The sequence below is a fragment of the Apteryx mantelli genome, chromosome 15, assembly GCF_036417845.1.
Source record: "Apteryx mantelli isolate bAptMan1 chromosome 15, bAptMan1.hap1, whole genome shotgun sequence".
NCBI classification, from domain to species: Eukaryota; Metazoa; Chordata; class Aves; order Apterygiformes; family Apterygidae; genus Apteryx; species Apteryx mantelli.
Window position 1 is genome coordinate 7,078,327 of NC_089992.1, and position 27,373 is coordinate 7,105,699.

The following is a 27,373-nucleotide window of genomic DNA, read 5'->3' on the forward strand; positions in this document are numbered from 1 at the left end:
GAATTCACATCTCAGATCCAAGGCCCCTTACTATAAATACAATAACAGTGTTTTGAATAATGTCATTAATCTTTTAAATAATCATATAGAGAGGTAGAGATAACTTTACAACTATCTTAATACTAACTTAATGGGTGACTTTACAATTCCCAAAAAAGGCAACAATTAGGAAAATAAATACTGAATGACAGACGTCTCGCATTGACTTTTACTGTTTTGCCTGGCAACTCCTTGAAACCTTTACATTTTTATAACTAACTCCTTTCAGACTGGAATTCCATACCTATATTTCAAAAATGTGCTGTAAACTGCAACTTTCTCACTAGACTATATAAAACACTTCTAGGAAGATTTTGGATTTACATGTTTACTTCACATCTGTAATTAGAGAGGCTTGAAAACTGGAGCTAAGCAAATGCCACATGTTGGCCTTTCCCCGCTCCTTGCAAATCTGCTCCCTGGACAGCAGCAAGATGAGTTTACCAATGCAGGCACACACTATACTTTGTGAAAACACCAGTAGAAATCTTAAAAGAGGAAAACTAAAGCAAAGCAAAACAAAACAAAAACACACTTGCAGGACCTTGAACCTTAAAAAGCGTATTAACTTTAATTTTGCTGTTCCCAGTCTCTGCCCAGTTTATTCTGGGATTAAAATTGCACCATATTTCAGCATCAACAGCCAAGTTCAGCTGAACTCAGTCGAGAAACTGTTAGTGGCAAAATCAAGGTTTTCCCAAGCAACATCTCCCTCTCAGCCAGCGCGCTCCTACGCAGGCTTGGCACAGTCTAAATCCTGACATCAAATCCCTGCTTTTAGATTTCACATAGGTGTGTTCTCCCCCCCCCCCCATACCGATAAAAAAAACACATTCAGATTTTTTATAAGGCATTAAAATCTAAACTCCTGGGTGTAACTCGGTAAATATCAGGCTCTGGAATAGCAATCATGCAAGGTACAGTTCATTCATCCACTTTAGCCACCTGCACATTTTAGTGGAGGGTAACACACGTAGATGATATACGGGGAGTGCTGCTGCAGCGTGCTTTAGGACTACGGGACAGAAGCATTCAGCTATAGACACCTAAGCAACTTTTACCCAGTTAGATATGCTTTTTTTGTTTGTTTGTTTTTAAGTTATGATCTATCTAGATTTCAATATTGAGTCTTAGAGGATGAAAATAACAGCAGCATTTCACAGTAAATCAGATTAGGCCAGCTCTTCTTTTCCCCCTACACCTTCCAGCTATAAATGTGATTTTCTAAGGCACTTACATTTCCCTTGAAGTCGCCTTGCTTGACGGCTAGACTCAAGTTTAATACAATCACTCCCATGTCATCTTCCAAACTGTTTGGATCTTCCAGTTTTAAGATCTGTTCTGTAGTTCTACAAGAAAGAAAAAAAAAAGTGCATTTTGTTGACTTCGCTGTTAACTTGAGTTCATTATTAAAGGTCATGTTGAAAAGTGCAAATTTCAGCCTTTTGTCCGAAGTTCCCAATATCGAATTTAAATGTTAAAATGGGAAAACTGACGGAAATCTTACCCCGTTGTTCTGACAAAATACAACACTCGCTATAACACAACCCGGCCTTCATATAGCATTACATACAACTCTCCATATGCAGATAGGCACTGAGCTAAGTTACCATTATCTCCGCTTTACAGGGAAGAAAAGTGACAGAAACTCATCCAAGTAAGTTTTTTGAATACTAAAGACTGGAATTTGACTTATGAGATCTATTACGTCTTGCTCCACGTCAGACTTTCCTGTCTACCTGCGTGTGCATTTAATCTCCCTCCGCGGCGCAGTTCCCTCTCTGGTACTTACCTGGTGGCATTATCTCCAGGGCAAATTCATTAACGTTTCTAGAAAACTCAGACACCCCAACCGCAGGAGCTATGATATACCTGCACAGGGGCACTTGTTTTCTCAAAAAAAAAAGAAAAAAAAATCCCTCAGAGTCCGTATAAAAGGGAAATTCAGCTTGAATTCCTGGCTTCCAGTGCCACGTTCGGACCAGCCAGCTGCAGACGAAAGGCAGAGGACTTGCCTCTGCGTTAAACCGGGGCCAGATGCTTCTCAGCCGCGGGGCGCTGGGGAGGGGGGAGCACCTTCCTTTTGAACCTTGCTCTTTGCATGTTGGATTCGAACCCAGGACGTAAAGCCAGACAAGGCCATGCACGTACAGAATTTGTCTCAAACAATTTCTCAAGGTGCTCCCCACCCTTCTATCAGAAGAAGTTTTCACAAATAGACAAGTTTCGTGAATGGACAAGTTCCATGCTATAGCAAAAGTTTTAAATTATTTTACTCTTTCTCAATTAAACTGCAGGAACAAGCTTTAACGCAAAAAATGTTTTACCTATTGAGTTCAAGTTCAGCGAGTGCTATACATGCTGACCCCATGAAGTCAGAAGAGGTTAAATCTCGATCGTACACCTGGTGGCAAAATAAAATAAACATTTATAATTTTCACATCCTCAGCCAGTTTTGTCCTGGCCAATACAAGGACAGATATTTTAAGCACATTCAGTTCAATCCTGTGTTTGAAAGATCAAAGCTCAGATATAATTCACAGATAATTTTCCACCTCCCTGCTTTAATTTGTATTTTTAACTAAATATTTAAACAGCATTTTGAAAGTATCTTCTTAATATAATGTAAATAGAGACATGCATGCTGCTATGGACCGTGCCTGCGCCTTTATACGCTCCATGATAGTATAATGAAATGCTGCACAAAACCAGGTACTTCTTGCTACAGATGTTTTCGCAATTAGTGCTCACAACTGGTAGCTTGCAGTTCTGGTAACTGCAATGTTACTCGTAATGAGAAAAGGCTTTGCTACTTGTCACTGCTTCATCCCAGGTAATAATTCTATTCCGCCCAGCCAAATTACACTCTTAAATTCTGCTTATGTAACTGCTATCGATTTCACTGAGTTTGTACAAGCAGAGTAGAGTAACAGCAGAATTTAGTTCCAGAGTTTTAAATGGATCCCGTCAAGGGGTTTTATTTCAACTTGGGGTTTTCACAGACTGAAAGCAAAACATCCAAGTAAAATCTGGAAAAGACATATGTGCATTTTAATTTGAAATCGCTAAAGCTCTTAAACCGGAGCATGTTTTATTTTAAGCTGCTACAGTGAACAGAAATAAATACCTATTTAAAGTAGAGAATGATTGCTTAAAAATATTTACCCATCTTTCAAAATCTAAACCCAAAATTTACCTTGACCCAGAGTTTTTGACTGAGGTTCTGTATTGGCAGCACAACAGTCTCATCCCAGACGGGGTTTAGGTTCTTGTAGACTACCTTGCTTTTGTATAGAGTTTTCCCATTCAGTTTAAACTTCACATATGGGTCACTTGTACCTATGATAATTAATAAGAAATAGATTAGCTTTCTTCTGATATAACCCCATAAAAACAATCTTAAAATATAATAATAGCTATAACTATAATAAATTACAAGTTTATACATGTATTATATTTATATACACGCTATACACATACACATTGTGTGTGTGTGTATAGATATAAACACTTTTCTAGTTCATACAGGAAATCTATTAAACACAACCAGAAAGTTGCTTGATAGCAGGCAACAAAAATTCTTCATAGTTTACTTGATCTCTGCTATGTTATTCTGAAAGAATGTTAATTATTCCTTTCTTGGTTAACATTTTAATTTGGGAAAAGAGCAAACAGAACCAAGGATGAATGAATATTTACAGGCTAACTAACAAAACCAACAGTGAAACAGTAAAAATGTGATCCCGTGACTATGAATATATAAAGGACCAAAATTAAAAAACATTGTAACTTTTGATGGACCTCCAAGGAACAAGTAACAACAACTAAAAGTCCAGTCAGGATTTCATCGCTGGTGTTATCTGCCGATTTACTTAAGTCCAAATGTGAAGTTTCACTGCAAAGGTACTGACATCATTGGCCAGCTCAAGATAAAACCACACACCCAAGAGACTCTGTAAAGATAATAAACAGGATTCAGGTAACACGTTTTTAATCTTTTAAGTGGTACATTTTGCCACGGTAATAACGCCCCATGTTTTTATGGGGCAGATGTGCGTAGACAGAACGTGAGGACTGTGCCACTCGGCAGCAACGGCAAGACTTGCAGCTGTCAAAGGAAAACAGAAGAGGGAATCAACTTTTTATTGCTCTTATTAAACCAATGGCATCTGCCCTGACACTGATCAACACACAGGATACCAAACAAAAGGGGAAGAAGCAACATGAAGGATTTAACTAGATGGTTTATTTAGTAAAATATGTATATATATACACACATATATGTACACACAGACTTTGCAACTATCTCCCAGAGACCGCAAAGAAAGGAAAGAATAAAGTTGAGTTGCAGCAGGATATCCAATTAACTGATCCCATCTGCCATTCCTCATTTGTCATATTTGAGACCGTATTACACCTTATATTTGGAATTAAACTTCCCCATTAAAATAACAATAGCTAATCAAATGGACTTATTCAGCACAGACACTTCAAAAAAAGCCATCAGGGCAAGCACTACATTTCACGTTCTTGACCGCTCGTTTAGCCGTCCAGAAAGCCCGCAGTGCAGGCTTCAGGCAGAAGACACCTGCTATACCACAGCCAGAAATAACGTGGACCTGTCCTCTCTGGTTCCCACGGAGCTGCTTTCAGGTAGACAAGCGAGCAGCAGCTCGGGGTAACCCGACACGACATGAAGACTCAGACTTTTCACTAATTTGGTAAAACAGTGAGAATGTGAAAACGCCATTTTCAAATATCTGACGCTCTGGTCGCTGGTTCGTAAAGACAGACTGATTCAACAAAAAATAGCCCTGTTTTAGCATCTATTTGAAACGACGTGGTACTGCGAAGAACTGTGTCCCTGTGACATAGGAATTACCTGTAAAAATTATAGTAAGTTTTTATTGTGTTTTAAATTCTAAAGAGTAAACATATAGAGCCATGGCCAATTCTACCAGTCTCCTCTATGAAGAGTGTTTAAATCACAGAAGGAAAATATTGACTAGTTTTCAAATACTACCTGCAGCTGATTCTTTTTCTAAGTAGCAACTGCAAAAATTAACCCCTTTTCGAGAACAATGCTGCAAAAGGTTAAAAAGAAATTTCTTTTCCTTTGTCTCTAACTGAACAGCAATAAGGGCCTGATCTGAAGGCCACTGAAGTCGGGGGCAGATCTGCATTGTTTTTGATGGGTTAGGATTAGACCTTTCATTAGAGTACTTCTCAAAACCATGATTCTATCTTTACATAAAATGCACGGCATGCTTTACAAGCAGGCGAACACCCAGATAATATCTAGCCCCACGACATGTGCGGAAGCCTTCAGAGGATGCAGTAGCTGAGAAATAACAGCATTTAGCTTTTCAGGCTGAGTTTGTCCCAACTGCAAAGATCCTAAATCCCTTCTCCTTTAAATGGAAAAAGTAAAAATAAAAAAGCAAAGGTGCTTTTATCTACAGGATAAGCAGAAGCAGGCTGTATTATTAAAAAGGATAACAGCAACAGTAATAATAAAGTCCACAACTATTAAGCACATGACAGAGGGACCAAACTAGACAAGGAAAATAATTGATGAAACAAAAGCATGAACAGGGTGATGGAGGCAGGCGGTCTACAGCCATAACTCATGTTTCTTCCACAGAAAAACCACAGAGTGAGTGAAAAACCTAAAAAGAGAAAGAGAGAGAGAGAAAGATGGAGACAGAGAAAGCAAACAGCTAGCAAGTTCAGTACCTACAAGTATAAAACTCCAGACACCTCCAAGCCCTTCTTCTGAGCCTGGGAAGCAAGAGGACTATATCTTAGCAAGCATCCCAACTGCATTATTGCATTGAAAGCCTTCAAGGCTGTTATAAAGTAAAGCAAAATAAAAGAGGGGGGGGAGAGCTGCATGGCATTGCTCACGTGAGGCAGGCTTTAGCAGTCATCCTGAGACAGATATAGACAGATATGTGTATGTGTGTATGTATATATATATACATACACACATACACACATGTGTATATATGTGTGTGTATATATATACATATATATATATATATATATATAAAATATATATAAATAAAAAAACAGTGGAAAAAAAATGATAGCAAAAAGAGGCCTTTAATTAAATGAGATTGCCACTCTGGGATCAGGCCTTCATGCTTGTCAGCTTACTCTCAAAACAAACATCTCGGAGGCCGGCCGCGGCAGTGTCACTTACGGCGGCAAGGCATACCGGGTAATCCCTAGGTATCTTGACAGCTACATAATGTTCAAACCGTTTCACGGGTGAACGGCGGCACTTGCGCGAACGAAAATATTAACGCCTGGAATTAATAGAAAAAGGGATGATGGTTTACACAGCCGAGCAAGGAGAAGGTGTCAAGTTAGGACGGCGTTAATTGTTAGGGAAAATAATTGCGAGCGGGCGCGGGAGCGAGCGCGCGGCTCCTCGCCCAGCTCGCCCGTCTCGCTGTCAGGGACGAGACGTCTCAACTAGGCAGGCGGGGAGAGGGCTCGGCCCCTCGATGGGCTTCGACCTCCGCGGCGGGAGCACCGCGAGCCGCGGGGTTTGTCCGCACGGAGGCGAGCGTGGAAATCCCGGCCGGGCCACGGCGCTGCGTCTATCAGGGACAGCCTGCAGCGTGCTTCAAGTGGCTGAACTTTTCCAAAGAGCGACTGGTATTTTTTAGGTATGGACTGGTCTAAAAAGGATTATTATTTTTTTTTAATTTTCCTTTAAGCCCGACAGGTATCCTAGAAATTTCTGAAAAATCCAGACCATAAAAAAAATAAAAATAAAAATCTTTTCTCTGGCCGTTTCAGAGCGAAGGCGACCAAGTCAACAACCCCTTCTAAACACGTATGCCCAACTCTTCTAAAATGCAAGTTCCGAACCTGTTCATTTCCCTATAGGTCACATCAGCTGTAGCCACATGCCAATAGGATAAAGCGAGATCAATTTTTCTTGAAAGTAGCTTACAATTCAGCCTGAGGGGAAAAAAATGTATTTTCTAGTGAGAAAAGCAAGGATGCTTCAAGGTCAATTTAAATATTATGCAAAGACAGGAAGGTTCTCGGACAGGAAAAAAAAATATATATATATATACACACACACGATTATCTGCTTCTCAGCCTAAAACAAAGCCGGGAAGAGTAAAAGGAAAGGGCAACTTCTGAAAAATCACTCCATCATGGGGAGCTGTTTTCTCATTAGAGAAAGGACGTGTATCTCAACGCTGATTCTTCCTTGAATTCATTTCCATAACAAGTATTTTACTGCTATTTTCTTCCACTAGCACTAAAAAGCGACGAGCGCGGGCAGACCAAACATCAGCTAGAATGTGAGCACGCTTCAGCGAGCCAAAGTTGCTGGTACAAAGCAACCAGGCAGGGTTTAGCAGCCTAAGAAACTGTTAATAGTGTTTTTAAATGGGTACTGCTGCCCTCTAGCAGCTGCAGAGAGATGTACCACACCAACCGTATTGAATAATACTACGCATTTGCTTCACGCTTTGAAAAATTAACAGCAGACCCGATACGCTTTCAAACCACACTACGTCTTATAGGCATAAACTTACTGGAAATATAGCATATGAAACACATCTGGTTACATTAAAAAAAAAAAATCACGACCTAATCGTGTTACAATCCTGAAAACTCAAAGAACAGTGTGAAATATAACCTAGACCATCTTAGAGGTTTGGGTCAAAATCCAAAATTTCAATTGGAAGAAAGGAAATGAAGGATTTATTTTACATATACATAAAGTATATATATATTTAACAACTTCATAGATAGATAGAATTACTACAGCTATTTACAACAAGGAGTAAAAGACAATTTTTAAATGGCTCACACTTATGTGATAGACCCACGGTTCTTGTACAGAAATAGCAGAGAGAGAGGATTAAAGAGAATCAGAAGAAAGTATTCTAATAGCAGGAAATGCAGGTAATTTTGGAAAGTTTTGTGCACAGCTAGTTTTATGCGAACAGATGGAAGTGAAACATTGCTTGGGAAACAAGTGTCACCAATAGGCTCCTAGGGAAAATAAACCAAAAAACTCAACCAGAGAAGTGTGAAGAACACATGCAAGCCTACAGTTGAGCCAATGCTTTAAGAAAGAAAGTGTGAATTGACCGTTAACAAACCACAGAAGCAGACACAGGACATTTTATGTAAGATCCTGTGCAAGCAGCACTCTAGAAACTGCAGTAAGAAACTAAAATAAATCAATGGAAAAGAAAAAAAAAAAAAAAGGAGATTCTACCAGAATGCCATATGAGACACACCAGGGACAATGATAGAAAGAACAAACCACCTTCAGCAAAGGTTAGGCAAGCTGAGCAACGCATCCCTGGCAGGGGCTCAGATACGAAAGCAGAGGAAGGCACAAAACCAGCCGCTTTTACATTACTATCCAGGATCAAGGACCTTTGGTGCAATATTTCCATCAACTTCAAATTCACATCAAGATGAATGGCATCTCTGATGGGAAAATACTTCTGATAAGCTTATTATCTTGCTACCTTTTTTGGCTTACAAGGCCTGCCTGCTTCCAGGTTTCTGGGGGAGGAAGGAGGATACTGACACCGTGTTTCTGAGGGTGAAACGCGTATCCCATTTGTGAGCACCATTCTCACTGCGTAAGTAGTTGCATCATCTTGTATTCTCAGTCTTTGGTCTTGCAAAAACTACTTACATGAGTCCCAGAAAGAGATAAGTGTGAACTGGCAATGTAGACAGCTGCCTACTGGTGGCCAGCTCCAGTGAGTAATAGAGCTTGATCAGTTGAAGAAGCCACTTATCTACATTAGTTACCTACAAAAAAAGAGAGCTAGTCTCTGGGCCCTACGTATTCTCTTTCAGTGCTGCCATCCTTATACTTCTTAATCTAACATTCATTTTACCAAAGCAAGCCAGGCATTCTTGGATTAATTGCTTTTGTTTTAATTCAACCCAATGTTTTGAGGTTCCTATCTTGGTGCATTCAGCCAGTCCAGAAGGGAGGCTTGCAGGAACGACGGCGTAGGGGAGGCAAAGTTTCAGAGTCACACACGCTGCACTTGTAGAAGTTGAATTTGGCACAGACAAACAATTGCAGCACACGCTGTTGTATGCATAGCGATACAGGATCCAGAAAATGTCAAAATAAGTACCCAACACCATTCAAATTCTTTGCATTTGTAAATTAGTCATGATTACGCCTTTCAGAAAGAAGTGTGAAAAGTTGTCTAATAAATCTGAATAATTAATAAATTTGAAGAACTAATGATCTAATTGCAGATACCCTGAAAACAGAGAAAGTCTAAATTAATCAGGCAGCTTGTTTGTAGTGAACTATTCAGCCTAATTGCTATGAACATTTGCTTTCCAAACAATGGACTTATTCTGCATAAGCTGACAAATGCTCGATGCAGCACAAGCACATCCTTGCCTCTCGCACGCCGGCAGCCTGCTACCACGGGTGAACCCGGGCAGCAGAGACCAGAGCTGCGAACGGAGACCTGGCTCAGGTCTGGCTGTTTAAAATAGAAACTACGCATTATTCTATCCCCTTCCTTCAATTGCTTTAAGGTGCTTCAGGAGACCTAGCTCCCACGTGGCTCCCATCACACACACGTTTGCAGTGCAGTTTGCAGCTCCCCGCGGAGCAGAGCGGCACAGCCTCGCTCCTGGCACCCCGGGACCCTCCGACCAGCTGTGCACCATGCTCAGCTTTGGGTGTAGAAGAGGCGGTGCCCCAAGCGGGGGGGAGATGGCATGCACCCCACGGGGCGAAGGCGCTCACGCAACCTGCTCGGCTGCCATCACGCGCTGCTCTCAATGGCTTCTCGCGCCCAAATTTCGGAAGTCTAGCTGTCTGTGTCAAGAAATGAGATCAAAAGCACAGTGCAGCAACAGAAAAAGACAAGGGAACACCAAGGAAAAGAAAAGAAAAGGCCGTGTACCAGCTACAAACACCATTGTAGTGTAAAATCGAGAAGATACCTGACCATGTGAAAAAGAAAAGGCAAAAATCAGGTTGGAGCAATGCAGCTGGGGAAAAAAAAACAAAAACACACACACACACTGCCCTTAAAAAAAAAAAAACAACAAAAAACCCACAGCCACTCACCAGTTGACATCACATCTGAGAAATCTATTTCTCATAACCACACTAACCAGAAGGGAAAAAATACTCAAGGTTTGAAAGTGCGGAACTTGGAAACATGAAGGGCTGGTCACCATTACAGAAACTCAGAGTTTCTCTTTTCTTAGAGCGGTATATTTGGATTTGTGAATTCAAGGAAGGTAACACTTCCTTACAACCGTGACACCACGTTACTGCTTGGTGTCACGGTGACACTGCTCCGCAGAGATGACTCAGTACAGCCAGCAGTAGGCACAGTCAGAGCATCGCAGAGCTAACAGGGAGCAGGACATTTCAGATTTCATTAGACAGGCTAAAACTAACATCAGGCATCGCCCTGCCCCATGACAGCAAACCAGCAAGCCAAATGGGCTCCAGCTTGTCCCAGCTCAAAGCATTTGGAGCTGGAAGTAACAACCTTCCCAAGAAAGGCCCCAATGAAGCCAAAAAAAACCCCCAAGGGTATGAAGAAGTGACAACACTTAGAGCACTAGTGTCTAAGAATATTTAATATTTTCTGAAACCAAGTATGAAGCAATTATCTCCATCTTCCGCAGAACCACCAGTGCTCTGCAGATAGGTATATGTCATTAATAAAATGCATTTGTTTTCTTACATAGACATATCATGTCACCTAATAACTGTAATGCTAAACAAGTACACAAAAAAAAGTTTGGTTCTGCATAGGCACACAGAAGCAGACCCACATCGTTCAGTGTCCAGTTCATTAGTTACAAGAGCTATAGATACTAGAGGACGTGCGCACCACGTAACACTAGGCACCAAATGTAGACGCTTCACAGATAGGTGATGTGAACCTTGCCAAGCACAACTTATTGCCTGTTTAGGTAGTTTCTAATGTATGACTAGCTGGGTTGGACCGCATCCTAAAAAGCATCAGTGAGAAGCCAGTAAATCAGACTCCACTCAAGCTGATGGCTAATAGGTAACCCTTATCCCAAGCTGCATTCCCAAGAGAGGACACTGGAATATCAAGCCAGTGACGGATCTTTCAGGACCTTCCCCCCATTTTCTTCCCATACTGCTTATACATTTTACAGGAAGCAACAGGGAGCACATGCAGCTGTGCCAGACTCCTGCACCTGTACCTGTACCCTCCCCAGGACAGAGCAGGTACAAATAGACAAGCTGGAGAAAGTCAAGGACTACAGGGAGACAACAGATGGACATAAAATGATGCAAGAGAAAAAGGTGAAGAGAAAAGCAGGAAAGAGCAGAGGTTAACAGGGATGATACAATGAAGAGGGGAAAAAAAAGAAATCTAATAAGGTGAAGGAAGAACTTGAACCAAACTAAAAGGAACACATCCGGGAAAGAACAGCATGTAGTGAATGAAAGAGTTCAGGAAAAAAACCTGGAAAGTTTGGGAAAAGTCAAGTCACATGCCAGTCTTACAGCCTGGGGTTATCACCAGAATTACACCTCACTTTTACTCAGCCAAGAGTAATTAATTGCTGCTTAATAAGCATTAAGTGAATAATTAGTAAATTCAGGGAGAGCCCTGTGATTTTGGTGAGTAGAACCAGGAGCTTCCAGCAACAGCTGTTTTCAATGGCAGGAACATTTGTCCTTTGTCACACACCTTAGATTTAAATAAAAAGACCCATACTTCTTATATTGGATAAAACAAGTAGAAACAAAGACAGTAAAAGATAAGCCTTCCCACAAAACCTGGACCTGGTTTCTCCACGTTTCAGACAAGCGTCCTAACTAGTGCCAATCTAGGAAGATTCTCCCTCTGTGCTGTATGAACAAACCTGGGCAGGGGCTTCACCTGGGTTTCCGAGGCATCTCCCAGACACAGTACGGCCCAACGACAACTCAAGTTTTGTGATCCAGAATACCTTGTTCTCCCCCTTTCGCCTTCTCCGAGTTCAAACAGATGGGTCCAACCTAGACCTGAGCACACTTTGCTGGAACTAGCGCATCCCCACAACGCATTCCCGTACGGATCCACCGGCATTTCCCCTCTAAATCATTTAGTCCACGCTTTCTTAATTGGCTCTATTGCGGTGCTGAGAAAACAACTGACAGAGGCGAGGGAAAAAGTCACGCTGAACAAAAGGACTTGGCTCTGTGCGCAAAAATGGTAATATTGGGATTGGGGATGGATGGGCCAGCACTTCATTTTTAAACCACAGTTATTCTGCTCATCTGGTATAAAAATTCCTGGCAAGTTTAAAGACAGTGTATGTATAAGTTGGTTTTGGTTCAAAACCATGGCATAATGTTAGGAAGCGATGGGATACTGGCCTGTTAATGGGGTGGATTAAACAACCTCAGTGTCCTGACAAAATACCAAAACTAGAAATTTCATTCTGTTCACTGGATTTTTCAAGTGTATCTTGTTTCTTACAAAGTTTTTATAGTGCTGAAACACACAGTGCAACTCCAGCTGCTACATCCCCATCTGGTCCAGAAGTTATTGCATTTATGGCAGAACATAAAAGTAACAGGTGAAAGAGCTGATCTGTATGAAATGGCTAATGTCCACCCCTGCGGAGCCCTCCAGAAGCCCTCGGCTTGATTTTTCTTTGTCAGAGGCTATAGGACAACGTTAAAAATGGCCACGAGAGGGCATCAAGAACACAGCTTGCGATTTTTATCTGCATTTCTACTCTTACATGTTCTGCCAGTCCCCTCAACTTGAGTTGCCCGCAAATTAAAATTAAGTGGAAAAAACTGCGTGTGTGAGAAGGGGGAGGGCACCACACTTGCATGCCATTTTCTTTATCTCTGAGAAGATGCAGAACTTTTAGAGAAATTGCTGGTATCATAATTACTAAATACTAAAATTTAGGAAAAATTAAAAATCTGGTTATAACAAGCCAAGGATGCTGGTATACAGTCTTCAGTCAAGCTCTGTGGTTTTCATACCATTTGGCATTTAGTTTATAAGAGACTCCACGGAGACAAGGAGTTAAAATTTCTATCACTGACTAGGCAAGCAGCTACCAATAAGTATGACCTCAAATTTGAATAAAAATGGTACAGAAGTACTCCTACACATGAACTCTGATACCCTGCTGTGACGGGTATCTACCAGAGCGTTTTTGCAGTTGTTCAGACAAGACTGACCAGAGGAACTTTACAACTCCAATACACACATGAAACATGACCTGCAACTTAGCCTTATACCTACTGGAAGAACTACAGAGCTCAGGGACCCTATTGCACACAAAAATATATGCCATGAATTAAGGAAAGAGGGTTCTGAAAGCCTCACCCCAGCTGTTTTGCAAACAGCATTGCTTGGTTAGCTCTGGAGGCTTCCTGTTCCCAAAACGTGAACGAGCACGACCTGGCACTCAGTCAAACTCTCGGGCTACGCCAACTGCAGACAACACGTTGCTGCTGTATCAAAGTTATCGGGGCAGGCTGCTGCGCTTAGGCGCCTGCGAAAGCAGAAGCAGTAACCTCACTAGTGCGCGGCAGGACTAGTGTGCCAGCTCTGGGGACTCAGGCTAGCACCGCTAGCCCCATGGGGCACCAGCCCCACGCCCCACCACCGCACGGACACGAAAGCGCGGGCACAGCCGGCTGCCGGCACCCTGGCACGACGCCTCCTTCTCAGCCTGGCAGCGTCTAGCGTCGCAGGGGAGAGGAGAAGGCGGCAAGTCGCATCGTTCTCCTGGCCTACAGGTTTGCTCTGAGGTTTTCTCACGTTGCAGAGAATGAAGCTGACAACTTCCCGCTTCTAAAAGCGCGTTGCAAGAGCCAGAGTGGCCGCAGGTTAGACCCAACGAAGTGTCTCGCAGAGATAAGCACGTAACCAAGCAGTATGACAACAGACGTCTATGCGGATGCGAATCTGAGCATCTCCGGCATGCTCTTCTCGGGGGGGTCACCGCAGCAACGTGACAGTGACTGGAAGACAGTCACTACTTCTTTTGCTCTACTGCGGGCAAAAAAAATAAGAAAAGCAGGAATTTAACTGGATGATACACCACTTCACATACTCCGTTTTCTAAAGGCGCAGTCGTTTGCCACAGAAAGCGGCAGAGACCTGCCAAAATGCTTTTTCCCCTTGATCACCTTGATGCTGTTTTACATCATACTGCACTGCATTGTACGAGGCTTAAGGCAAGCACTTGCTTTCTAACGCAAAAGAACACAGCTTAGAACAAACAACGCCGCCTCTCTTCTTTAGAAATATTGCCATGCCGGAATTGCTCATTTATAGCATCTTTTCCAAAGAAGTGGCGGGACGTGTCCTGGCTTGTATAGCTTGCTAGTAAATCCAACAAACTGCTACGCTGTCAGGAAGCAACATGCCTCTGTTCAAAGAGTGAAGATCTTAATCTAAGTATTCACTCACTCCTTCCAAAAGCTGGAAGCTCCAAGGAAAAAGTAATATACGCTCAATCAAGAGCTACTGCTTGGTGAAAACATGAAAGAAAACCAGCATGGAAAAATTAACTGAGATAACAGGAAAAATCCCAACAGCAAACCAGCAGCCAGTGCGAGAAGGTTTCCAAATCTATCCCAGCCCCTTTACATGCATACCTTTACAGGCCTCTAAGGCCATTCAAACTTATTTTCATGAAACCTGTACGAATAAGCCTTATTGCTTCATCTCAAAAGACAGGAACTGCTCATATATAGTTGCAATGTAAAAGTATCTAGAAACTTTTCCGCACACAGAAAGAAATACGCATCAGACCAACGTTGGATATCTGGAAGAGCTACGAGGAAGGTGCAGATGGAAGATCTCATAGCTCTGGCAGAAGCAATTGCTTCACCAAGCCTCTTCAGAGCTGCTGGCAGGATTATCCATTCCCCAGCACCAAGCAGAGAAACTAGCAACCGGCTATTTATAAGCGGTTTTACTCTCTGCCTGTGACAGACTGAAGGACAGCCAGACTAACAGCAGGCACTTTCACACAGTCCCCACCTCTCCAAAACCAATTTTGGCAGGCTTAGGCTATCCCCCAGACAGCTCCGCATGACAGCACATAACACGTCCTCGGTCTCTAATAGGATCGGCTTGGTGGGAGGGACTGAAATTCCAATTTTCCCAGGAATTCTCCAAATATATATATATATTTTTTAAACTTAGTTTAATGCATCATTTGCTATTTTTTTAAATCGCGTCCTCGCTGAACTGTCTTTCAGGTTGAGACGGGAGTGCTGGCTTTTATCTCCTCCCCCACAGCTTCCCGTTTATTAGGACCTTTGCAGCTAACCCCAAAACCGCTCTCAGCAGCTGCTCCGTTTAAGCAATTTCAAAACATTGTTTGGCTTTGCTCTCAGCTAGGTTAGAATTTCTCAGACAAGAAATGACTCTGCAGTTCTTGGACAGATACACGCAGTAAGTGCAGTCAAGGTGGTGGTCTACAACCGCGCAGTCAGAAGAGGGGAGCAGCACGCAAACAGCAGCTCCCTCCCCTGCGCACCTAAGGGGGATAAACCCCGTCGCTGAGTGCTCTGACCTGCAAGCCGGAGGACGGGTGCAAGTCATAAAGGTGCCCCAGAGGTAACGAAGAAGCCGGTGGCCCAAGCTGCTGCCAAACTGCAGTAAGCGAAAGCAAAATTGTGCATTTTAAGAGAAAACGGCAAGGCGTGGCTCACCGCAGCGGTCCCTGATAACCAAGTTCCGGCCTTCTTTCAGGTGGATCGTCAGTAGGTAAGCGAAGGGGCTCGGCAGGTTACTCAAACAGTCATTTCCTTCCTCAAGAGCCTGGGGAGAACAAAGAAATCAGTCACCGGTTCGGGTCTCGCACAGCAGACGCATCACACCAGAAGCAGGTGTCGTCTTAGTCTTGCAGCAGCAAAATTCGCAGACCCCACCGTCTCATCTTTCGCTAGGGAAACCTTTAACAGAGCACCCAGCAGACCAAGAAGGAAAGGTGTTTTTCCAAGGCTTGTTTCATTATGCAAATAAACTAATATCATTGTCAGATATATTCACAAAGCAAAGGGTAACACAAGAAGGTTTATCCCTGCACGTGATTAGTAATACTAAAAATCATAAAGGCATGGACAGGATTTTCACATCCTATCCACTGACTGCAATTTTTTTTTTTCTAGCTGCTTCTTTCTTATTCATCTGTATTCATCTGATGATGATCTCATGAGGAAATACACATTTCATACAGCTATAGAGCACAATATTTCTTTATACAGTTCTAAAAGAAAAAAGCAACAGTGGGCAATGCTAGTTATGAGTTTTGCAGTAGCAAACTCGATAGCATTCTTCTTCCCCATAGATGCTGCCAGGATTATACACCTCTTCATCACCATCCAGGTGGTATGTTCAGTGTAAAGGACCTCTAGACAACACTTAAGGAGGAGGCTATCAAAAGGCAAAGGTAGATAAATTAATCCAGAATAGTCAAATGAGCTTTACATGAGACAGCCATGTTTCAAAACTGCAAATGCCCTTTTACAGTGGACCAAGACTGGATTTTAGTGGTCTGTTTTTTAAACCTTATTTCCATGTTAAGGTATTTGTAGTCTTTATTTTACTCCCATTTTTTTCCTGGGCCACTAACTCAGTATTTATGCTGGTGCCTTCATCAGTTACCAGTGCAACACACAAATGACAAAACACCTTGAAAAAAATGCAGAACATACTAGTCCATTTAAAGCATTAGCAACTGCCTGACTCTACTGCAAAAACATCCCAAAAATACCACACTGGAAAAATCTGCAGAAGGTTGTTTCACCTGCTGGGTTTTTATATTTGTAAGCAAAAGGCATGCAAGCAAAGACCCTGAACCTAAAGTTAATTGTGCTTCCCACAAAGAATCTGATCAAGTTTCAAAATGCCTTAAAATAAAAGGACTTACCATCTGATCATCAAAACTTTGAGATGACATGGAAGAGTCTAGATCCATTCCTCCACATGGGTACTATCAAAAAAAAAAAAAATACAAAGCATTAGACAACGGCAATACTGAGATTCCTCAGCCAAGCAAATACTCATAGGCATGGTAACTGGTGAAATTGCTTGAGGGTAGGAACAGAGAGATGCTAAAAATTGGCTTAAAAAATAATTATACTTCTGCTTACAGAAACTTCCCCTCCTGGAATTCAGCTAGAAATTTCTTTTTCCTGTTTTACAGTGACTGCACTTATTCTCCTGAGTCTGATCTACAAAATAAGTGCCTGCTCCCAGGCATTGGAATTAACCCAGTCTTCTCCACCATGGAGGCCTGTGCTTTCGGCACTGAAAGTCCCTCACACAAACTCTCCTAGTGCCTCAGGGTCGTTGGAGTTGGGGAATTATCAGTCTCTGCTGCAATGCCTGTATTCCTGGGCAAAATTTTATTTGATGAATCTGCAAGTTCCTTCACTAAGATGAAATGAAAATTCCAGGAGTGGCGGCAGCAGCAGCAGTATGCTGAGGTCAGAGAGCAGGAAGCACTCTCACCCGAGTGCATTTTCTCCTTCATCACCCAAAAGGCAAGTTTCAAGAGAAATTCTTTGCCAAATCCCAATGTGCATTTCAGTTTTGAATTCTCTAAGCCTTTGGTTGCAAGAGAAGGGAAGACTTCACACTACCATTTTCGAGTATGTTATGTCCCAGTAACTCAGCTATTTATATTCAAATTCAGAACAACCTCATAATGTATATAACCTCATAAGAGGATAAAACATCTTAGGCAAACTGAGAAAAAAATAGAAGCAGTTGGTCAAAGGGACAGGGAAAAAAGATGCTGGACATGTAAGTTACCATTTTCTGCAGTAACTGGAGGGTCCAAACCATTCTAATCTAGACCTTCTCAGCACAGAAGAGGAAGTCAAAAATATCTTCCTAAATACTGACTCATCCAAAATCCCAAGGCTACAGGGGCACAGAGTCTAGACTGTCTGGACACACGGAAGAGATTCATCACTCAGGACACCTCTGGTGTTATTTTGATTGCCTGGACAGTTCTACGATCATCATTTCGCTGAAGAGGACCTATGTGCATGGGAAACTCTTCTGGTCTAATGCAGGGTAACTACAGGCCATTCAAGTACACAGATTTATGCTAAGAATAACCACCTCACTCTTCAGAAACGCACATAAGATGGAATTTGATCTCCATGTGAAAATGTTATGATATGCAATGTGGTTACATCCAAAGGCCTCAGATGAGAGCTGCATCGCGTTGAGCACTACACAAACATAAAACAAAAGGACCAAGTTCTATATCAGAGATCTTAAATTCTGTAGGTACTGATGTGCTGAAATAAATAAACATAAGCTTTTGTGTAATCATTCTTCTCCTACTCCCCCAAAATACATATATATTACATTTCAGGAAGTACAGTAATTCAGCATTGCAAGTTAAATATTCTGTCTTGCAAGTGAAATTTTACATTACGGTTCCCACAGCAGTTGTAACTTGGACACCTTGCAAAAACACATTAAAAGCAGAAAAAATTATCATACAGAGCAACAGAAGAAATTCTCACACAACACAGCTGAGTTACAGCTGCTGGGGGAACCCTAACTTTGAATTTCCTGACTAGTATGCATAAAATCTCACTTGTGTGCATTAAACAGTGTTTTTAGTAGTCTCTAGCTTCAGAAGAATCTCCTTCAGGCACAATCATTGCCATTGATAATAGTTTCCCTTTACAGCTTGTTTTACATTGCATAAACACAGAATCAAAGAACTCTATTGAAGAACACAATCATATTTGAAAAAGTATTCTCTCTACTACCTTTATATCATTTATCACAAAAAATCCTACCCTCAAAGTTATCTCTATTCCTTTTTTTACTTGCATAATATAGATAGAGTTTGAACAAAGACTTTTAAATAAAAGTTTGTTCTTTCATTTATTCTCTATATAATGTAAATTGCTAATATTCTAGTAGCTAATTGCAATGAGATCACTGAACAGAGATAAAAGTCTAGCTGAAAATATGGTCCTGAAATCTTGGTGCTGCCTAACTACACTGAAGTTTCTGCACTTAAATAGAAGCAAATGGGGCCACACACACCGAGTCATGGCCCCAAATGTATCTGTGGCTGTGGGACCTGATCCTTTCAAAAGCAAAACAAGTGTTAGAGCTGATTGAAAAAAATCAAAGGAATTATGAACATTTTCACAAAATCTGGCTATGTTTTTGGATCCAAATTTCTTTCTGCTTAAGCAACTCATTCCAGTAACTCAGCAGAACTCAAGGTAGAACTCATTGCACTCAAATTATTTAAGACCAAGGACCCAGTAAGAAACTAGAACAAGACAGAGTGAAGTTCACCATCAAAAGGACCTCACGTTTAAATGAAAAATTCAGACTGAAGAGATGTATGGGGCCAAACCCCACACAAGGAGCGCTTCCCTTAAAATCACGAACACTAACAGCGTCTGAGCCGTTATCCTTACACTAAGCAATCAGTACTATTCGTACCCCAGATACTTCTCTGAAATTCCTCCCCTAAATAGGACGCAACACTATCCTTTTCTAAAATGCCTTAACTACAGAAAGATGCTGAAGGACGTGATCCTCAAAAGGCAGAAGCTGCCCTCCGGCACTTGTCGCTCTGCTCGGGTAGCAGATGCCTAGTCGGCATCAAGCCACACTCCACCCACTGCTCTATAAAAAAAATTAAATAACACATATGTGAAATATATATTTACACACATATATATGCACAAAACCACACACTTTAGATATAAAATATATATACACCACATATACGATTTTATATAATTACGCTTATATAAAAAAAAATTTTAAAAATCAAATGTTCCTCCTGACAGGGTTTCCAACCTCTACCTCCCCTTGTTTTCTGTGAAGGAATGATTAAAAACACAAAGGCACAGAGTGCATCAGCAAGGGGATGAGGCTTGGGTTTGCTACTGACTCATAGCACCTTGTTACTAGGAACGTGAATGACCGGCCTTACTGCACTTCATCGATGATAAATGACCATGCACCAAAAGCAACTGCAAAAAGTGGCATTAATGGTGTCCCCTGCAATAAGCCTAAGCAAATGGGCCAGGGGTTAAATGGCAACCTAGTTATTCCTTCACCTTTCAAGGTTGTCTAGCTCAGCTACAATAGAACAAAGATAAAGTAAAAGCAAATTTCTTAGCAAATGAAAATGAAAAAAGGAAAAATGACCCTTTTCAGCATTGGAAAGTGGTACGTCGTCATAACAGAACAACAGACAAATATGTTAAAGTTGAGCCTGCCCTGGTACATGTGGCGAGAGCCTTCACTGAAGATAGTGAGTTCTGGGTACTAGCAGCTCCGTGCTGGTGTTTCAGAAGACTGTAGAAACCACAACCCCACACTGAGCTCATGCATGTGGCTCGGAAAGTATCTCATGATACTGGGTGACCAGTGAAAATCAGGAAATGAGTAGGTGGCATATAACAAGCAATTCAGGGGGGAAAAAAACTCAACCTACGCCTTCTTTTTTTAATTTGTTTTGTTCCAGGGATCTGTCTTCCTTCTGATTAACCTCACTGATCAGTGAATGACGCTCATGGTTACAGGAGAACGTTGTAAGTATTTGTCACGCTCTCTACAGCAACCCTACCCAGTAGTATTAGGAGACCAATAACTGCTGCAATAAACTGTCCCCATCTGAGGGGCACAGAGTACAGATTTTGTGGCTGTTCAATGAAGTATAAGAAAAAAACCAAGCACTGAGGTTTTCACTGAATTGAACTTTATTTATTTATTTATAAAGTACTTCATTTATTTATTTATTCATTATTCCTTAACTATTTCTATCTTCATTTGCTCCACTCTGCTGCATATTGTTTAGAAAGATCTCTGCTGCATTTAGAAGTTGTAATTGGAGGCAGATTACCGGAGGAAAGGTAGGACATTCACCTAGTGGGATGATTTGTTATGAAAGTAAATGTTAAATGATTTATATGCACAAACATACACAAAGACACACTTTGGGAAAGATAAATGCTGCAGAAAATGAGCCAAATTCAGACTGTTATGAGTTGGAAAGAAACTTACTTTCTTAGAGTTAAGCTCCAAGAGAATATACAGGCACTACGTTCTGCTAAAGCACTTAGTTTGCCCAATGCCAAAGGTGAAATTTTGGGTTAATCTTGATGCTCTGTACATTTTAGGTTATAACTGCTGATCTACAACAGTAGAAGTGAACCGATACAAATTAAACAACTTAGAAGCAAACTCCTAAAAACACGTTCATTGTTTCCAGCCTACTGTATACAGATTAACTTGAGTAGCTACAACTTCTGAGTAAAATTCAAGCACATAAACGAAGTGATAATTATGGCATTTTAGCTACTTATGTAGCCATCTGAATAATGGTATGCTCAAACAAGTGCAAGCCAATGTGTTTAAAAATTAGCGTCTCTAAACTGGAAGTGACTTGTCCTTGACTAAAAGTCTGATACTTTGCACCCCAACAGACCGGGAGCAGGCACTGGTCAGTCAGTACCACATATTAGCAAAGCAGGGAGGTTATTAAAATCTCATCAGATTCCTTCTGCTTATTTGGTCAGACTCAGAATTTGTCACTCAGGGGAGCATCCCAGAGATGGGGAGCCAGCGCTCTTGGCAGTGGGACCAGCAGCAAAACAGCATCTCCAACTGTGGAGTTTCACACGTTTGCAAGGGAGGGACACTTGCGAAACAGCAATGGGATCAATATCAGTGTGCTGACCCTGGCATAACGCATGCAGTGTAATTAGAAACAGGGGGAATAATTTTGGATTTCAGCTGAAAGATTAGGTTTCCTGGGCATCCCATTATCCTAACAGATTAAGGTTATTCTGAATGTCTGCCGCTAGTGACTGTAGCTCTATTTTTGCAGGCACAACTTTTGCATTCAAGCAATATCCAGGAAGATTCTCTCATTTAAGAGGAGTTTTAAAGAAAACTAGCAGATGGACAAAGTTTATTCTAAAAATATATGCTGATACCACTTTGTTAAGAATACACAAATCTTTGAGATGCAGAACAAGGAGTTTTATAATCAGAAAGAACAGCTCCTCAGGAAAAGAGACAATAGAGAAGTTGGGCATAAATCAGAAGATTATCTTGCTCCTTACATCCTCAGAGCAAAGCCCACCACCCCAGAGGGCTCATGCACCATCTGGGGCCTGCAGGCCACTACCTTCAGGAGCAAGAGAAAGCACAGATCCCAACAGCAGCACACCCTTATGAGCATACATTGCAATGAGATAATGGTTTTACAGCAAATCAGGGATGGAGCACAGGCCATGTCCTACCTTCACATTCTGCAGGATGCTGGGGCTGCTGCAGACTCAGTTTAGCTGTTTAGATTTGGTTTACATCATTATTGCTTTTTTTAAGTCACTGTAACAGCTGAGCCTAAATACAGCCACTCTCCAGTCAGCCTCATGGAGCAGAAGGGACACAACATGACAATGATAGACATAAGAAGATAAAGGGCTTTGCTTTCTTACATACACTTTCCACAAACAAGTTTAATGAACGATTTATGAGAAAATAATAACTGAACCTATGTCTCATGTAGTTTTGCACCTCTTATATACTGGGTTAGCTGTCATTGCCATTTTTCCTTCCTGAAATTGCTTACTTTTAGATAGTTATAAGAAATCAACTTTGAGACTTTCTCCTTTGCCACACTGGGTTGAAGTTAGCTAACTGGTTAAACAATTAGTGGGAGGTGGGCCACAAAAAGGTAGACACACACACTAACAAGACTATAGGATTTATCTCATGAAAAGAAGAACCAGGAACTTGAGAGATCTGCTGGGTCCAGAGTAACAGTTCCTATGGAAGTACCAGTCTCTCTCATCTACAAAACTTTCAGATATCGAGTTGTATCACAAAAGCCAGAGTTGGTGAGTAACAGTTAAAAAAAGATATTCAACCTTGTAAATATTTCCCATGACAAAACAATGTCTTTGAATAGGCTAAAAATTAACATTACAGGAACTTTAACATGGACTAACAATTCACTTCAGATTCTGAATCCCACAGTGGTCACAAAGTATGTGACAGCATCCTCGCCAAATACCACCTTCACTTAAAACCACAGTAGCACTGAACATAATCTTAAACAGAGTTTAGAAAAGCTGACTGACCTGCAAAATCACTACTCCCAAAGAAAGGGATTAAATTGAAATATCTATGTTACTTTTTTGCATCTCAGATGACTAAGTAAGGCTACCATAACTGCAGCACCTAGGCTATGGGAAGATGGCCTCAAAGCAAATACAAAATCTAACCTTTTTCCTGTTGAAAACTCAACACAAAAAGATATGTTTCCACAAAAAAAATGAAACATCACATTTTGCCTAAAATGCTTCAAAGCAGCCACAATTCTGACCTTCTGCCTATATTATAAAGCCATTGTGCAACTCCAAATTGAAGCATGTCGGACTCGGACCCTGATGTGCCTGCGGCACTATATCCAGCTACAGAAATACCAGCCAAAGAGGCAGGGGGAGAGGGAAGAAGGAGGGATAAGACAGGAAATGCAGAGGCAACATTTTGGTTTTGCATCTCCTCCAATTAATTACAATGCAAACCCACAGGACATCCTGGGACATGATGCTACAAGTTCAGTGCGCTCCATCACATGTTCATTTGTGTTAATTCCAGGTACAGAGTTCACCTTATTCACCCTTTCTTTCACCTCTTGTCTTCAGCTTGAGGGGGTGGAAGGTAAGTTGATTTTGTTATGACAATCCTGGTAAGCTTTCTTAACCTACAGCAAATGTATCAGACAGCAGCATATTTCAGAGCTCAGAGGACTGCAGCTGCATTTGACTTAAGTGAGCAATTTCAACAACACTGAAAAAATCAGAGGCGTCATCATCTTGACAAAATAAGAAATTGGAGTGTGAACTACAAAGGAGCATTTTGTAGCTGCAGATCAACAGAAAGAAGGTCAGAAGTAGGCTCCAAGAATGTATACGTCACATTTGGTTTATGTTCATTTTTTCCCCTTATTCATTCCTTGAGTAGGAACCTCTCCTCCATCCCTCCATAACCCAGTCCGAGTAGTGCGGCAAGCCCAAGACGGCTATTCAGCGCCTGGCCAAGACAAAAGCCACCTACCTCAGCCATCTCTTCGGTCAGGTCGCTGCTCAGACGGGCTCTCTGCAGCAGCTGGAAGAAGTCACTGCTGGATTTCCGTGTGGCCTCGCAGCCACGCACGACTTGCGTTTCCGATTCAGCCACGCTAACTGTGCGCACCGACTCCTGCCGCTTCCACTGCCAGTCCTCTCCCGCCTGCCGCAGGGAAGTGCTTCTGCCCTTCAGAGACACAAGGGAGCTGGGAAGATCGCCGGGGGAGTACGCAGACAGCACCTGAGTGCTCGAGTAGGTCATCTCTTCTTCCACGAGAGACTCTACCTTCAGCATGTCAGGCACAGACACGCTGAGGCGCCGGTCCAAGGAGTGCCTTTGCTTCCTCTCCACCATTTTGCTAGACCTTCTCCTTGTCTTCTTCACGCTCAAGTTTTGTAGGAAAGGCCTCGTTTTCTGTTTCAGAGATCCCCAAACAGATGATTTATCCAAGTCCATTGCTGCAACAGGAATCTCAGCAAAGATTCTGGTATTAAATGGCTTCAGTGATTCCCAGGGTGACTAAAAGGAATATAGGAAGAATAAAAGTCAATCACGAAAGCAAATAGCAGCTGAAGATTATGACTCATTATCTCATCTTGAAACTTTCAGTCATCTTTCTAAACAGCAAAAACAAAGCATACTGCATTAGTAACCGCTTCCAAACACAATCTGGTGGGTAGGTTTGATTATCTGGGAGGACAACAGTCAGAGCAAGTATTTAATCCTACACTAAAACGCAATGTCTGTCTACTACTTTATGATATCTAAGAGGGGAAAGGTTACATTTCTTCCTCTGCCAAGTCCTGATTTGCAAAAAATTGTGATTTATCTGATTTGAAACTGCTTCCTTTATAAAACTTACTGATGAGAGTTAGGTTAATGCCAGCATACAAAAAACGCTTGCAAAGCTGGCACGCAGAACTTAAAACACAAAGAAAATATTAGGTATCTCTAAAAATGTTAAACAGGGCAAACACCACCACCACTTGGGACACAAAGAAACATTTTTGCAAATATATTAACAATTTTTTTATTGTATATAGTTTTTTATAAGTTTTCAGCCACCTTAGCTAAATAAATACTTTACTAGTGAGAAAGTGAATAGCAAGTACTCCTTTTATCAAAATCATGAATTTTAATCCGTTCCAACTTTTTACATCAATTTTTTCTCATAAGGAACGCAGTCTGAAGAAAGGACAAAATGAAGAAAAACGAGGACAAAAACAGATGGAGGGAATCACTTATGGATTTTGAAAACCTGCTGGTGGACTCTTGTCTCTGAGTTGATTCATATTAAACATTGATACAGTAGTAAGGAACAAGAAGAAAGGAGCTAAAACAAAATCACCTACTGTATCTGCATCGTATGGGAACGGTCAAATGGATGGTCCTGTTCACAGCAGTATCCTCACAGAGTCTTTCGTAGTCACCAGCTGAGCAACCATCGTTCTTCTGTGAAGCAGAGACAGTCAAATCATCACAGACTCCTTAAGAAAAAAGCTGAGGAACCCTGCAGATTGACTCCTTTGCAGTCCCAAAGATGCACACACATGCAGCCTACAGTATATACATCAATCTTTAGAAACATATAAGCTTTAACTGCATGACTACTACTTCCAAAACTCATAGCCCATTCACATTCTAACAAGTCCACAGTTGACCAGAAATGACGTGTCCCAACATTATCCTGAGCACTAAGGCAAACAGAACAGACAACAGAAATACAACTGTCGGATAAACTCAAATAGAAAAAACAAAGTCTGCACTCAAACAGATCTACTCTTAGGTCTCACGAATTTGAATGAGGTTTAAGCTACTTGTACAGCCAGTTACTTAATAACTTATTTTAATAATTTTATGACTCTCCCTACCATAATAGTTGCAGACTGCTGAGGCATCTACAAAAAAAGCACTGCTTTAACTGCATTACTATACAACTACTGTACTACTATTTAACTAAAGCTGCACAATCCTCCCCAATAGTCATAATTATATTGGTACATAAGCGCTTGATATCAGCATAGCTATATTCCATACAAATAGCATGCTGTAATGGCACTACTTACATTCACATGCCAGTAACTAATGTTGCTCATGTAGAAAGGGATGCTTGTCTAGCTATTATCAGCTAAACGCAGCATTTTCACCTCTAGCTCCAGTAGTTAGACCCAGGATCAAAATACACATGGACAAACTGAAGTTATTTTTCCCTCATGGCTTCATTGAGAAGAATGCTTTCTGCACCTCACGGATGAGCTGAAGCACAGAGAGATAGGGGACTCCCTTTTCTGACTGTCCCTCAGGGTGAGGGTACCAAAAAGTCTGACTTACCGGCGAAGAGAAAAGAAGTAAATGTGCACCCCGCTATATCTGTCCACAGGTGGAGGGCCTCCCGCACCAAAGCCGGCACACAAAGCCCAGCGCAACCTCGGAGGAGACCTGGCTCAGGTTGCTCTCTTCGGCTTATAGCTTTCACTTAGACTCTTTCCTCTTTAAATAAAAATTTGATGAGGAAGCCACAGGCTTTCTTGGTAGTGTTACGTCATACGCTAATAACAGAAATTATTATATTAAATGCGTTTGCACAAAAACATTCCAAAACAGCACTGTTGGGACTCATTTAAACAACTCATCTCCTGCCAAGGCTTTCTGCCTTGCTTGCCTGCATGCTCAGAAACCTGCTAAAGTCAAGGCGTAAATAAGGCAGGACCAGCTCCCAGTATCCACGTCCCAAGGTTTCCTGCTCTTTTCCTGTTATTCTCCACCCCTCTCATTTTGACAACCCGCCGCTGCCTTTTTTTAGTTTGTTTGCTTTTGAGATTTTGTCACCTAGCAGCAAGCCAATTCCTATAGCTTTTTTCCCATTAAATTCCCCCACTGACATTTTTCATACTGGAAATGCACAGTCAGCAAGGATGCTGGAGGGACCATACTGTATCTCGGAGTCCCTAGTGACATCTAACACAGTACGGCCAGACTCTTCCCCACGCCAGACAATCACAGCGGGGAAAAGGAAAAAAAACAGGGAGCAAAGTCTCTGGGTTTTGGTCAAGACAGCAAGGGTGGCTCCAGCTACCTGTTATCTTCCACCTGTGGATCTATATACCTGCACCTCCTGCTGCAATTTTAACTTTCATTCTCCAAATATGGCACTGCTACGACAGGGACTACGAAGGCAGGCAGCAATC

General features: G+C 41.6%; 1 protein-coding gene across 1 annotated transcript in view; it reads right to left on the bottom strand.

The window, feature by feature from the left end:
- MCTP2 (multiple C2 and transmembrane domain containing 2) overlaps positions 1-25,583 on the bottom strand; it is a 108,508-nt gene extending 82,925 nt beyond the window's left edge. Inside the window, exons 1-7 of the mRNA XM_067305253.1 lie at positions 25,534-25,583; positions 24,174-24,704; positions 16,972-17,034; positions 15,752-15,860; positions 3,236-3,378; positions 2,367-2,443; positions 1,277-1,388 (exon numbers count right to left, since the gene is read on the bottom strand). Of these exons, the coding sequence (XP_067161354.1) occupies positions 1,277-1,388; positions 2,367-2,443; positions 3,236-3,378; positions 15,752-15,860; positions 16,972-17,034; positions 24,174-24,641 (972 nt within the window). The 5' untranslated portion in view covers positions 24,642-24,704; positions 25,534-25,583. The remainder of the gene's footprint in view (positions 1-1,276; positions 1,389-2,366; positions 2,444-3,235; positions 3,379-15,751; positions 15,861-16,971; positions 17,035-24,173; positions 24,705-25,533) is intronic.
- Positions 25,584-27,373: the final 1,790 nt, after the last annotated feature.